The sequence below is a fragment of the Amblyraja radiata genome, chromosome 25 (assembly GCF_010909765.2).
Source record: "Amblyraja radiata isolate CabotCenter1 chromosome 25, sAmbRad1.1.pri, whole genome shotgun sequence".
In the NCBI taxonomy this organism is placed as follows: domain Eukaryota; kingdom Metazoa; phylum Chordata; class Chondrichthyes; order Rajiformes; family Rajidae; genus Amblyraja; species Amblyraja radiata.
The window spans coordinates 5,119,365-5,131,424 of NC_045980.1; the positions used below are offsets into that span (position 1 = coordinate 5,119,365).

At 43.0% G+C, this 12,060-nt stretch overlaps 1 protein-coding gene across 1 annotated transcript in view; it reads right to left on the reverse strand.

Annotated features, from left to right (window-relative positions):
• ksr2 (kinase suppressor of ras 2) overlaps positions 1-12,060 on the reverse strand; it is a 393,381-nt gene that overhangs the window by 82,104 nt on the left and 299,217 nt on the right. Inside the window, exons 9-10 of the mRNA XM_033043111.1 lie at positions 11,248-11,366; positions 3,950-4,140 (exon numbers count right to left, since the gene is read on the reverse strand). Of these exons, the coding sequence (XP_032899002.1) occupies positions 3,950-4,140; positions 11,248-11,366 (310 nt within the window). The remainder of the gene's footprint in view (positions 1-3,949; positions 4,141-11,247; positions 11,367-12,060) is intronic.

Consider the following 12,060-nt stretch of genomic DNA (forward strand, 5'->3'; position numbering starts at 1 on the left):
CATTCCCACCGAAAATATGTCTTCTCCATTCCTGAGCATTTCAACAACCACTTGGAAGTTAAATGGCAAATCAAATTTACAAATCAAAAAATGCGAAGGTGCATAGAAATATAAATCAAACCCTCTCATTTATTCTTGTGGTATTGATCTTCCATCTGTCTTTACCAGTCCTGGTTCTGCTAAATTGTGTTGCTCTGGTGGTGGAAACATAACTGGTGGAAAGCTACAAAACATTTGATGGGGCAACAGATAACCTTTGAGGAGATCCCTTCGCAACTTTGTACCCAGAGCCTAGCTTTAGCTGCACCATGTTGGAAAGAATAGCAGCAGTGTGGTTGGTTCACAGGCAACTGCAAGGGATGAGACAGGGCAGCAGGTTTGTGGTCCATGAAGCCGCAGGTACTCTGGGCCAAGTGCCTCAGCAATAATGGAATTGGTCAGAAGTCAGTTTGATAAATGCTGAGACACCGTGGAAACTCCTTCACATTGTAGCCTATGGACAAGATGGCAAACGTCTGAATTTGTATGATCTGAGTTTGCATAACAAAAATACAGGCTTTCACTACATGTTGCAAACATTGCATAGATTTAACGTGCTTCAGTGGAAGTTATGAGATGAGCTATTAGATGCTGCATGACTGATGAATTAATGACTGAATGAATGAATGAATAAGTTTATTGGCCAAGTATTCACATACAAGGAATTTGCCTTGGTGCTCCGTCCGCAAGTGACAACATGACATACAGTGACAGTTAGGATTGACACATAAAACATTAAATATTAATAATAAAACATTATTGATTAAACATGTGAATTAAATAAAATACCAGAGCAAAAGGGGGCGACAGATTTTGGGTTATTGAGCTACTACTGTTGGAAAAAAGCTGTTTTTATGTCTGGCTGTGGCAGCTTTGACAGTCCGGAGTCACCTTCCAGAGGGAAGTGATTCAAAGAGATTGTGGCCAGGGTGAGAGGGGTCAGAGATGATCTTACCTGCTCGCTTCCTGGCCCTTGCAGTGTACAGTTCGTCAATGGAGGGAAGGTTGCAGCCAATAACCTTCTCAGCTGATCGGACGATTCGCTGCAGCCTCCGGGTGTCGTGCTTGGTGGCTGAGCCAAACCAGACCATGATGGAGAAGGTGAGGACAGACTCTACGATGGCCATATAGAATTGGACCATCATTGCCTGTGGCAGATTGTGCTTCCTCAGCTGCAGCTGTGCCTTTTTGACTGTGGAGTCGATGGTGGGCCCCCATTTAAGGTTATTGGAGATGATGGTTCCCAGGGATTTAAAAGACTCCACAGATGGGACTGTGGTGTTGATGATGGTGAGTGGGGTGAGGTGAGGGGGAGCACTCCTAAAGTCTACAATGTAAAGCCCAGATGTATACCGATTGTCCATTATGTCCATGCAGGAGAGAATAGCTCCAAATTTCTCTGCAGACCTCTTCATGCATTTTACATAAGTCTGCTTGTGTAGTAAAAAAATATTTGGCAGACTACTTTTGTTTCAACGCATTTGCTGTCTATAGCCTAAGCAGTGGTCACTCCCATGATACTGAGCATCGCACAGAGGTCGGCTGCCTGCCCCTTTTCCGGGGTTACGTCCGTGCCCGCGTGTCCCTGGAGAGGGAATACGCAGTGTCCACAGGGATTCTGGAGGCCTTCCACGAACGTTGGTCGCCGCGGGAGGTCGAATGTATTGTTGATAAAATTGTTAATATTTTAATTTGATAACTTTTTTTTTTTTTTTAATTTATATAGCACATTTTTAGTCAACTTGCATTGACCCCAAAGTGCTTCACATAATTACTTTGTGTAAAGGAGTGATTACTGACACACTGTAAGCTTTACTGTGAGTTTAATATAGCACATGGCACACACGTCCCAGCACTGACTGCATCCAGCCTTCAGGCGCACTGGAACCTAGTGGGAGGAACAAAGGGAGGATACTACAGTTATACTAATATGATGGGGCGTGGTTAGTGGTGATGAGGTAACTACATTGTAGGTTGCATGCATAACCCATCTACACTTTGTTTGTAAACTTCCAATATAGGCATTCTTTGATCGTGTTACTACTCTGTATTTTTGTTTGTTCTGAATAAAAGCATTTTGTATTAAAAAAAAATGATACTGAGCATTTCCACCTCCAAGGAGTAGACTCTTATACCTGCACTAATCTCTTGCTAGTTGTATGGCATCCTGTCCTGCAAGAATGAGAGAAGTACAAATATGTGTATGTATGCTGTGTCTGGCACATGAAAATAGCTGGCTCTGGATTTAAGCTAATGAGAGATTGGTGTAAGGTATACATCAGTAGATAAGTTGAATCCTGAATGATAGAAATGGTTGGTGGGTGAACAATGAGGCTCTGGTGCACTGAGACATATGGTAAAATGATGTGAGATTACGCTTATTAACGTTGAGGTCAATGATCAATTGCACCAATAGGTAAATAAAATCCCTGACAAAAATCTATTACAAACAATCCAGAATGGATACTCTCATGTCACAACAGAATGTTTAACTGCAATAAGAAAACACATGAAGTAAATTTTGAAGTGTTATAGTTACTCAATTATAGACTAAAATCCTCTTTCATTTTTACAGATCAATCAAAGAAATAAAGAGAGAATATTATAATTAACCCATTCTACAATTTTGATTGCTTTTGTTTATAGGTTTGTGTAGTGTGTGTTAATGAACGACCAGATGGCCTGTGAGAGAAAAAGCATGTGGAGTTGTTCTGTTGCTTTTCAAATTTTTGCGATATGAGATATTGAGCAATACCCAAAAAAATTATTGTCAGGTGTCAAAGACAAGAACGTTCAGTACTGAACAAACGTGCTGCACATGCAAACGGGTTAATGAAGTAAATGAGACACTGAGCGCATCGCAGAAGAACATATGCAAAATAAAGAGGAGGTCAACTCATGAAGTGCCGGTAATCTTTTCAGTGCCATCTTGTTTCTGGATTTGCATAACATCAATTTAATTTCCCAACTGAATACACAAATAATATTTGCAAATGAGTCAAACTTCTACCAAGTTATTTACTTCACCATACTGCAAGCATGGGTTATTTCTTTCTTTACTTGTTGCAATTTTACTTTCTAGAAACAAACCAAATCCACTTAGTCGTTCAGCAACAATCTACTATGGACTTTGTTTTGGTTACACTATGTAGCTTGGGTTTGCTCTATTATGATCTGGTTAGACTATTACTGGTTATTAATTTATTGTATTATTGATTATTGTATATTATTTTGTCATGTTATTACATTAATGTGCCGGTAAAGCTGCCTGAAGCAGGAATTTCATTGTTCTGTTCCCCCTGCATTTAACAATAAACATTCATGGTTCTTGAAAATTAACGTCCTAAGCCAACACCAGGATACAGAAAGATTAACATATCTCTGGTGGAGGACCCTGATTTGAACCAGGTGACGTTTAGTTTTTAGTTTAGTTTAGTTTAGAGATACAGCACGGAAACAGATCCTTTCAGCCCACTGGGTCCACGCCGACCAGCGATTCCCGCACATTAACACTATCCTATACCCAGGATATACCCAATAGGGACAATTTTTACATTTACCAAGCCAATTAACCTACATACCTGTATGTTTTTGGAGTTTGGGAGGAAACCGAAGATCTCGGAGAAAACCCATGCAGGTCACGGGGAGAACGTACAAACTCCGTGCGCAGCGGTAGAGTTCACACTCTATTTCACACAGAGTTTTAATTTGCTGTGTACATCCAGAATTTTCAGTGTCCACCTTAAGTCAAGCTCACTGGGGCTGAATATCCATGCTTGTATTACCAGGTGAAGAACCTCTCTCAGTCAAGAGATTGTAGGAGACATCAGTTCCTCATCTTTATGGTTCCCCAGCAGTTGAGCAAGCTCATAAAAATGACCATGTTATTTATGACTTGCTTTTCAGAAACACAGAATAATGAAGAGTTGTACCTGACAGGTTGAACGGTTTCTGTTGGCGAATGCACTGTGGTGACGGATGAAGAGGTGAAGGTGGTGTTGCACTGGGAGGGAGAGGTGGTGCAGGAGATGATGGAGTTGAAGATGTTGTTGATGAAGGATTACTGCTTGAATCCGGCTGGTAAGGGGCCGGTATATGATCCTGCAGGTAAAGAAATGGAAAGAGTTTTCATAACATAAGGCAGTGAATGGTGACATCAAATACCCTGGCCAGCATGCATGTAATTCCCAGTCACTGAATTAACCTTTGAGAGTTTGCTGCTGTCACTGTAGGGAATGATTGGTAGTGTATAACTATTGTTTACTCATGGCACTAATCTAAAGAAACAACCCTATTTTTCTTTGGAGATGCCCCCTCCTAATAGCTTACACAATGGTGTCAACATCCACTCCATCATATATTGTATCTTACCCAGTAGCAGTAGAGCAGAATTAATGGTTATTATAGAGCAAGTGGGCAGGTGCTGTAGACCTGCCCGGGAAGGTAGACGCTCCCGCCCCCATGAATCTCGGGCAGATGGGGCTCGTCAGCCTGGGAAGGCAGTCCATCTAGGAGAGGGAAAACTCTGATTTAAAACCTCCACTGCCTTGTGGCCATATCCAGTTATGGAAAAGGCTCCAGGAGTAATAGGGCAACAGACACGGGTTAGGGGATTGGAAGGATCTTGTGACAGATGGGAAAGATCTGACACGGAGTTTGCATGGGCGGGGGCCAAATAGCAAGAGGGAGATAGTTGAGACATATGGTCACAATATTGATGTCCTCAGTTTATAAAGTTTTAGAAAACCCAGTAGCTAAAAGCAGATTCATCAGACTGATTGCATAACGTGCATTTACAATATTGCCTGTGGGACAGGAGGGGCAAGAGTGCTCTCTTCATCTCCAACATGCTGAAGCATGATCAGCTTGGAATGGTATCCATAGACCACATTTTCCTTCAATTGCCTGTACCATAAGCAGCTATTCAACCTATCTTTATTATTGACATGGGTAGAAGTGGGAGGAAGATGAATCATAACTCTCAAAGGCAGGTTGAATGGTATTGTATTAGTAGATTAAATATCTGAGAGAGAAACCAAACCTGCTCCAGATCTGCTCATTTTGGGTTCTAGAGAGGCTGGGAAATGAAGCCAGTTGCAATTCTGCTTACATGAACAGTGTTGTTCCTTCAAGTATTCAATTTGCTCCTGTTTTTATTCATTCTTTTCTCAAAATGTATCCAATTCCCATGGGAAACTCACTATTTAGTCCGTTCTGGTCACTCTTTCAGGCAGTGCATGTATTCACCTCCTCAATTTTCCTTTGGAAGTTTTGCCAATCGTTTCAGTTGTTTTAACGCTCTATTGTCTATTATTGATCAGTCTGCTGATAGAAACAGTGTTGCCCAATCAACCCAACAAGATTCCTGATTATCTCAAGTACCCATGGGTGCTATTACACCATTTTGTCTAAAAAGAACAGTCTTTCTAGTTTTTCCATATAATTCATCCCTGTCCTTAGTCCAGTGGGCGGTGCGACCAACATTGCAGCAGCCTCTGTAGTCTGTCTCTCTTTTCTTTTTGTCCCGTTGAGTGTGTAGTTTGTAGTGTTTTTTTTAAATTGTTTTTAGCTGTTTATATGTGGGGGGCGGGGGGTGGGGGAAACTTTTAAATTTCTTCCCTGTACGGGGAACCCGACATTTTCACTGTCTGGTCTCCGTTGTCGTTGCGGTCTAGCACCTTGGAGCGGCCTCCAACCGGAACGACCTGGGGGCTCCAGTCGCGGAGCCTGCGGACTCACAAACTGGCCAGCTTCGGAGCGTGGAGAGCTGTGGTGGCACGCATCTGCGGGCCAACTCCAGAGGCTCCAGCCGCAGGCCCGGTGGACAGTGACATCGGGAGCTTGTGGGTCCCTGGTGGGAGACCGCTTTTTGGAGCTCCCGCAGCGCAATTTCTCCCGCCCGAATTGCAGGGTTGAAATTGACCCGGAGCGGGGCCTTACATCACCCAGCGCGGCTTTAACCGCCGCAGGACTTGCCAGCACCCGCCGGGGGTTCCAACATCAAGACCCGGAACGCGGCCTTGCATCGCCCGGCGTGGCCTTAATGGCCTTGGGACTTACCATCGCCCGCCGGCGGCTTTGACATCGGGAGAAGAATGGAGAGCAGGGGAGAGACAAGACTTTGCCTTCCATCACAGTGAGAAGGAGATTCACTGTGATGGATGTTTGTGTGAACTGTGTTGGTGTGTGTCTTGGTTCTTTTCTTGTTGTATGACTGCAGAAACCAAATTTCGTTTGAACTTCATTTGAGGTTCAAATGACAATAAATGGTATTGTATTGTATGTATGGTAAATCTTTTTCACCCCCAAGGAAAGAAGATGACAACGAGACTAACTTCATCCCAATCCGCATGATTGCACCGAAACACTCCCAATAGGTAGCAACATCAGGACAGGATAATATAACGAGAAAAACTGCAGTCTGCGTACCCCTTAGAATTGCAAGTTTCAGCAGTTTTAACGGATATCATGTTTATTCACAAGATTCCATACATAAAAAATACCTGTGTCTGATTTACATTACACTGGCATTTTAATTTAGTAATAAAAATGAATAAGACTAAAGCCCACTGTTACCATCTGTGAATGTTTTCTTTCATAGATGGTTCAGCAGATTATAAAAGTAGTAGAGACACAAGAGACCACAGATGCTCAAATCTGAAGCAATAAACAAACCGCTGGAGGAATTCAGTGGGTCGACCAGCATCTGTTAGGGGAAAGAGATTGTAAACATTTCAGGTTGAGACCCTGCACATGACCATTAGAAAATTAGTACTTGGGAACAGCATTGCAGTAGCCCAGCAAATACAGCAGGCCGGGTTTGATCCAGGTCCTTGGTGCCGCCTTTGAAATATTTGTACATTCCTCCTGAGAGTTCTGGTACTTCTGTTTCTTTCCACATCCCAAAGGCCTACTGGTTAATTTATTACTGTAAATTAAGTCTTGCGTGGGTTATATAGCAGGAAAATCAGAAGGGCTTAATGAGAATATGAGAATGGATGACAGGGAAGTAAATTGAGGATTACTCAGAGATCCACCATAGACATAATGAACCAAAAGGCCTCATTCTATGTTGGGAGAGAGTATGGGTTTGGTACACAATTGTAGAGCAGATTCTGAAAAAACAGCATTATTATATTCATGTATTATCCTACCACTTAACCAACACTGAGTACTGTTCCAATATTGTCCAAATTTCCAAACAAAATAAATTTGACTGTACTTGGTAAACTTGCCATGATAAAGATCTGTGCAAAGAACTGAACAATGTTGAAAGTTTTATCATTTCTTCTTGGTATCTAGGCCAGTTAAAAGTTATTTGAATTGCTTTGATCTGAATTAGTTTTTTAATGAGAGAAAGTTCTCAATTCAGCAATTGGCTGGAATATTGAGGGTTTAGCCACAAAAAGAATTTGGACAAGTTTTGAAAGTAGTGGGACAAAAATATCATAGGTTGGGAGAAAGATAAGATGAGCAAGATCACTATTTTTGAAGTTAGGTTTGGTGGTTATAGTGGGTGAATAAAAATTATAGTCTAGGGATGTGTATTCCTTGGTAGTGGGATGGGGAGGGGGGGGGGGTGAGGTAATTAATGGATGGGGACAATGGCTCAGGAATGCTCTGATCTGTGACTGCGATCTGCGTTCGCAGTTATGGGGGGCAATCAGTGATTGGGGAATACAACTGGTGGGTAGTGCTGGAACAGGTCAGAGGATGGGTGAGTGGGTTGCGGTTCGGCCAGAGGTTGTGAGCATGAGGGAGATTGAGGTGGGCAACTAGAGAGTGAAGAGAAGGCGGGGGGGGGGTCTTCCCTAAAAGAGAATCTCATTTGAATTGGCTTCCCTGATCTGGGTTGGGAGCTGCTAAGGCAATACCTCTCTAAGTTATCAAGAAATACGGTTCATCGGTGCCATGAAAATCTGCTTTGCAGGAGTGATGCAAGGACAACATGAGTCATGGATGTGCAAACTAAGATGTAGAAGAGTTCAGGCATTCTTTATGTGCAATTAATATGTTGCTGCACACATCTGGTACAAAGAGAATCTGAAATGCAAACCAAGGACAATGTGCAACTCGCAAAATCTTCGATTCTAATGAACATTTCATCGTTAATTTAAACTGAATTGTTGAACAGTACACCAGCATTTTGCAATTCCAAACATCTAAACTTAGTAAATCACTGAAGTTCCAGAGGGTCAGGGTGGGCAATTCTGTCTGCTTCTGTGCTCATCTGTCAGTGGATTTTTCTTCCTATACTATGCCCATCATAAGGTTCATATCAATTTTAAGATCTTGCCAGTAAGTAGCAGCACATCATGAGAAACCACTGCCTCATTGATCTTGATAGGATTTAAATTATACTGATAATAGTGCTAGCCGTCCAGTGCTACCAGATTTATGGGATTCAGTCATTGTTTCAGCGGGAGACCATCATTTGCTCAATAATCTATGCTTAACAACTCATTCAATTCCAGAGAGTAGCAGCCAACTTGAACAAGCCTTATATAATGTTTCCCTTGTTCTGATGCTAATTGCATAGCAGATAGTTAAAGCAGCATGCGCACAGTGATCATGCATTGCCTGTTTAATGAGCATGCACAAATGCTGCATCCATCATTTCGTGCAAGTAAACTGCAATTTATCTAGGAGAGAACAGAGTTCTGTCTGAATTCATAAAAAACTTTCCTGAATGACCTGAAAAATTAAGTAGTGCAAGATTCAAATCAAAAATCCATCAGATTGCAGGTGCTCTGTTTATAAGCTCAACACCACGGTTCTACCTAACCAGCAATCTTTCATCCCCTTGCTTCTCATTAATCTGTCTAACTCCATCTTAAAAATATTCAATCACTGTAATTTTAGAAAAGAATTCCACAGAGTTATGAGCGCCTACAGAGAATAAAGTTGCTTCATTTGTCTTACATGGGTGATCCGTTATTGTTGAACAGTCACCCCTGGTCTGGGTTCTCCCATGAAAGGAAGCGTCCTCTCCACATTCATCCTGTCGAGACCTCTCGGGACCTTCGATGTTTCAATTAAGAGTTTTATCACTCTTCTAAACACTAACCCATACAAGCCTAGTTTTCAGGTGTTCCCCCATTCCAGGCCTCAGGCTCTGAGCCTTCCCTCAACAGCTTCCAATGCATTATCATTCTTCCAATCCTACATACAAAATTTCCAGATGTAGTCTAGCCAGTACGCTATAAAACTGGAGCTTAAAGGGCCTGTCCCACTTTCACGACCTAATTCACAACCTTTTTTACTCGTGGACATTTTTCATCATGCTAGAAAAATGTCCCGACCTACTTAATGCCACGAGTACCTACGACTAGCATCACGACCTCATACGACCTACCTACGACCTATGACCTCGTGATGACCATGCTGCGAGTATGAGTCAAGGGCAAACTCAGCAGAGGTCGTGAATTAGGTCGTGAAAGTGGGACAGGCCCTTAACTTCTAAACTCTTGAATTCTATACCCTTTGCAATACACAATGTGTTCTGTTTCCTATTTCTTTTCCAACTGCCTTTTTGCAAATTGTATCTGGACATCCAAATCCCTGTGTACCTCAGCAGTCATTTACCATCTTTTTTTTTCATTTTCCTGTATTACCCCGGAAGTGGCGGCGCTGCGGCTGCCAAGCGGCTGCGGCTCACCTGCAATCCGTCTGTCTTTTCTTTATTTTCTGTTTTCTTTTGTCCTGTTGTTTAGTTTATTTTAGTTGTGTATGTGTGGGGGTGGGAGAAACTCTTTTTAGTCTCTTCCTTCGAGGGGGATGCAACCTTTTCTTGTCGTATCCCCCGTCTCCATCTCTGCTAAGGCCTAATCGTGGAGCTGGCGGCCTCCAACTGGGACCGACCTCGAGGCTCCGAGATAAATCGGAGTCAGGACTTTCCAACTTCGGGGCCGACTTTGGGGCTGTGGTGGCGTTGCGGCCGTGGCGACCCGACTTTTCTCACTAGGCCGCGGGCCCAGTGGATGACAATGTTGGGAGCTCACAGGTCCCAGGTTGGTGACCGGTTCTCCGGAGCTCCCGCAATGACAGCTTCGTCCGCTGGACTGGAGGGGGGCAGCTTCGGCCGCCCCGGGCCGCGGAGTTTGAACCGGCCCGTTTGCGGAGCTCGGATGCGGCCGCTGGACTTACCATCACACGGCAGGGTCCCTACATCAAAAGCTGGATCGCTTCAACGCAGTGGGAGTCGAGGAAGGAAGAGACAAGGACTTTAAGATTTTTGCCTTCCATCACAGTGAGGAGGTGCCTGGTAGACTCACTGTGGTGGATGTTAAACTGTGTTAAGTGTGTGTTTTGTTATTTAATCTATTTTATGACTGCAAGGTATACAATTTTGTTCAGACTGAAATGTCTGAATGACAATAAAGGATACTTTATTTTACTTTAAAAATAGACAATTTCATAATTTTCCACCTTTTGCGAGATGTTTGCTCACTAGATATGTCCCTTTGTCATCTCCCTGTGCTCTTAACAGAACTTATTCTTCTCTATGTCTTTGAGCCATCAACAAATTTAGCAACTATATCTTTGGTATTTTTGTCAATTCATTTATATATATATGATACATGCAACTCCCTGCTTATCCGCAGAGACCGTTCCCTCCGCAACTCCCTGGTTAACTCATCCCTTCCCACCCAAACCATCCCCTCCCCAGGTACTTTCCCCTGCAACCGCAGGAGACGCAACACGTGTGTCCCTATATCTCCTTCCTCGCCTCCGTCCAAGGACCTGACAGTCCTTTCAGGAGAGGCAGAGGTTCACTGGCACCTCCTCCAACATCTACAGGTGTGGGCTTCTATATATATTGGCGAGACCAAGCGCAGGCTCGGCAATAGTTTCGCTGAACACCTCCGCTCAGTCCGCCTAGGCCTACATGATCTCCCAGTTTCCAAACGCATTAACTCCCCCTCCCCTTTTCATACTAACCTTTCTGTCGTGGGCCTCCTCCACTGTCAGAGTGAGGCCAAACGCAAACTAATTGTTCTCAGCAGCCCTCCCTTCTGACCCCTAATCTCACCCTTTCTCCTGTCCACTTGTGACAACATTCCAGCCCAATTAAAATCGCTACCTGCATGTAACAATAGCAGTAAGGATCATCCATCTGATATTCTCTCAAAAACATTTAACATGTAGCTTTCATGGTAACCTTATTTGGCTGGTATATGTGAACTGTAAGAAAATATGATGGCTTACCTTATTAATTTTGTTGGTTTTTGGCAGTGTTTGGCTGGAGTGCAGATCGGAGTACCTGGGTGGCTTCTTAAGAGGATTGTTAATGTCACATGGCACAGATTCTGTTCGCACAAGTCTTGCTGAAAATCAGAGATGGCTACAAGTGAGGAAAAAGCTTTGCATATTACTATTATTATGCATGACTGTGGAAGAAAATATTAATATCCTTTCTTACTTAATTTTGATTGGAATTGAACAATGTAACAAAAGGGTGTTTGGATGTGACAATTGGCATCTCTTTTTGACCAGGTGTAGAAGAGGTTTGTGGGAATCGGCAAAATAAGAATAGACGTATTACCTCTTGTCTAGGAATGTGTTGAAGGGTGGATGGTAAATGTAAACATGAAATACTGTAGTAGACGAGATAAGGAAGCTTGTTTCTCGCAGCAGTGTGTTACAGTAGACCACACGCGCCCCCTACCGCTAGTAGTGTAGATACATTGCAGTAAATGGGGGGCTTATGATAGGCTTGGAGAGGGGATGGTGGTGTAGTCCACCTAAAAGGTGAGATAGAATAATAGTAAGATTAAACGAGAACTTACCAGTTTGAAGTTTGATCTTTATTTTATGAGGAGTTACGATGAGGGATTACGTGAAGACCTCGCCAGCACGCATGCGCGACATACTTCAAAGCAGCGGTGTGGAATCACAGAAACACAATAATTGAAATAAACATAGTAAAGATAAGGAGAACCAAGATACCAGTAGACCTTTATAATTGAAGATGGGAGCGTAGGGCACGTAATCCCTCATCGTAACTCCTCATAAAATAAA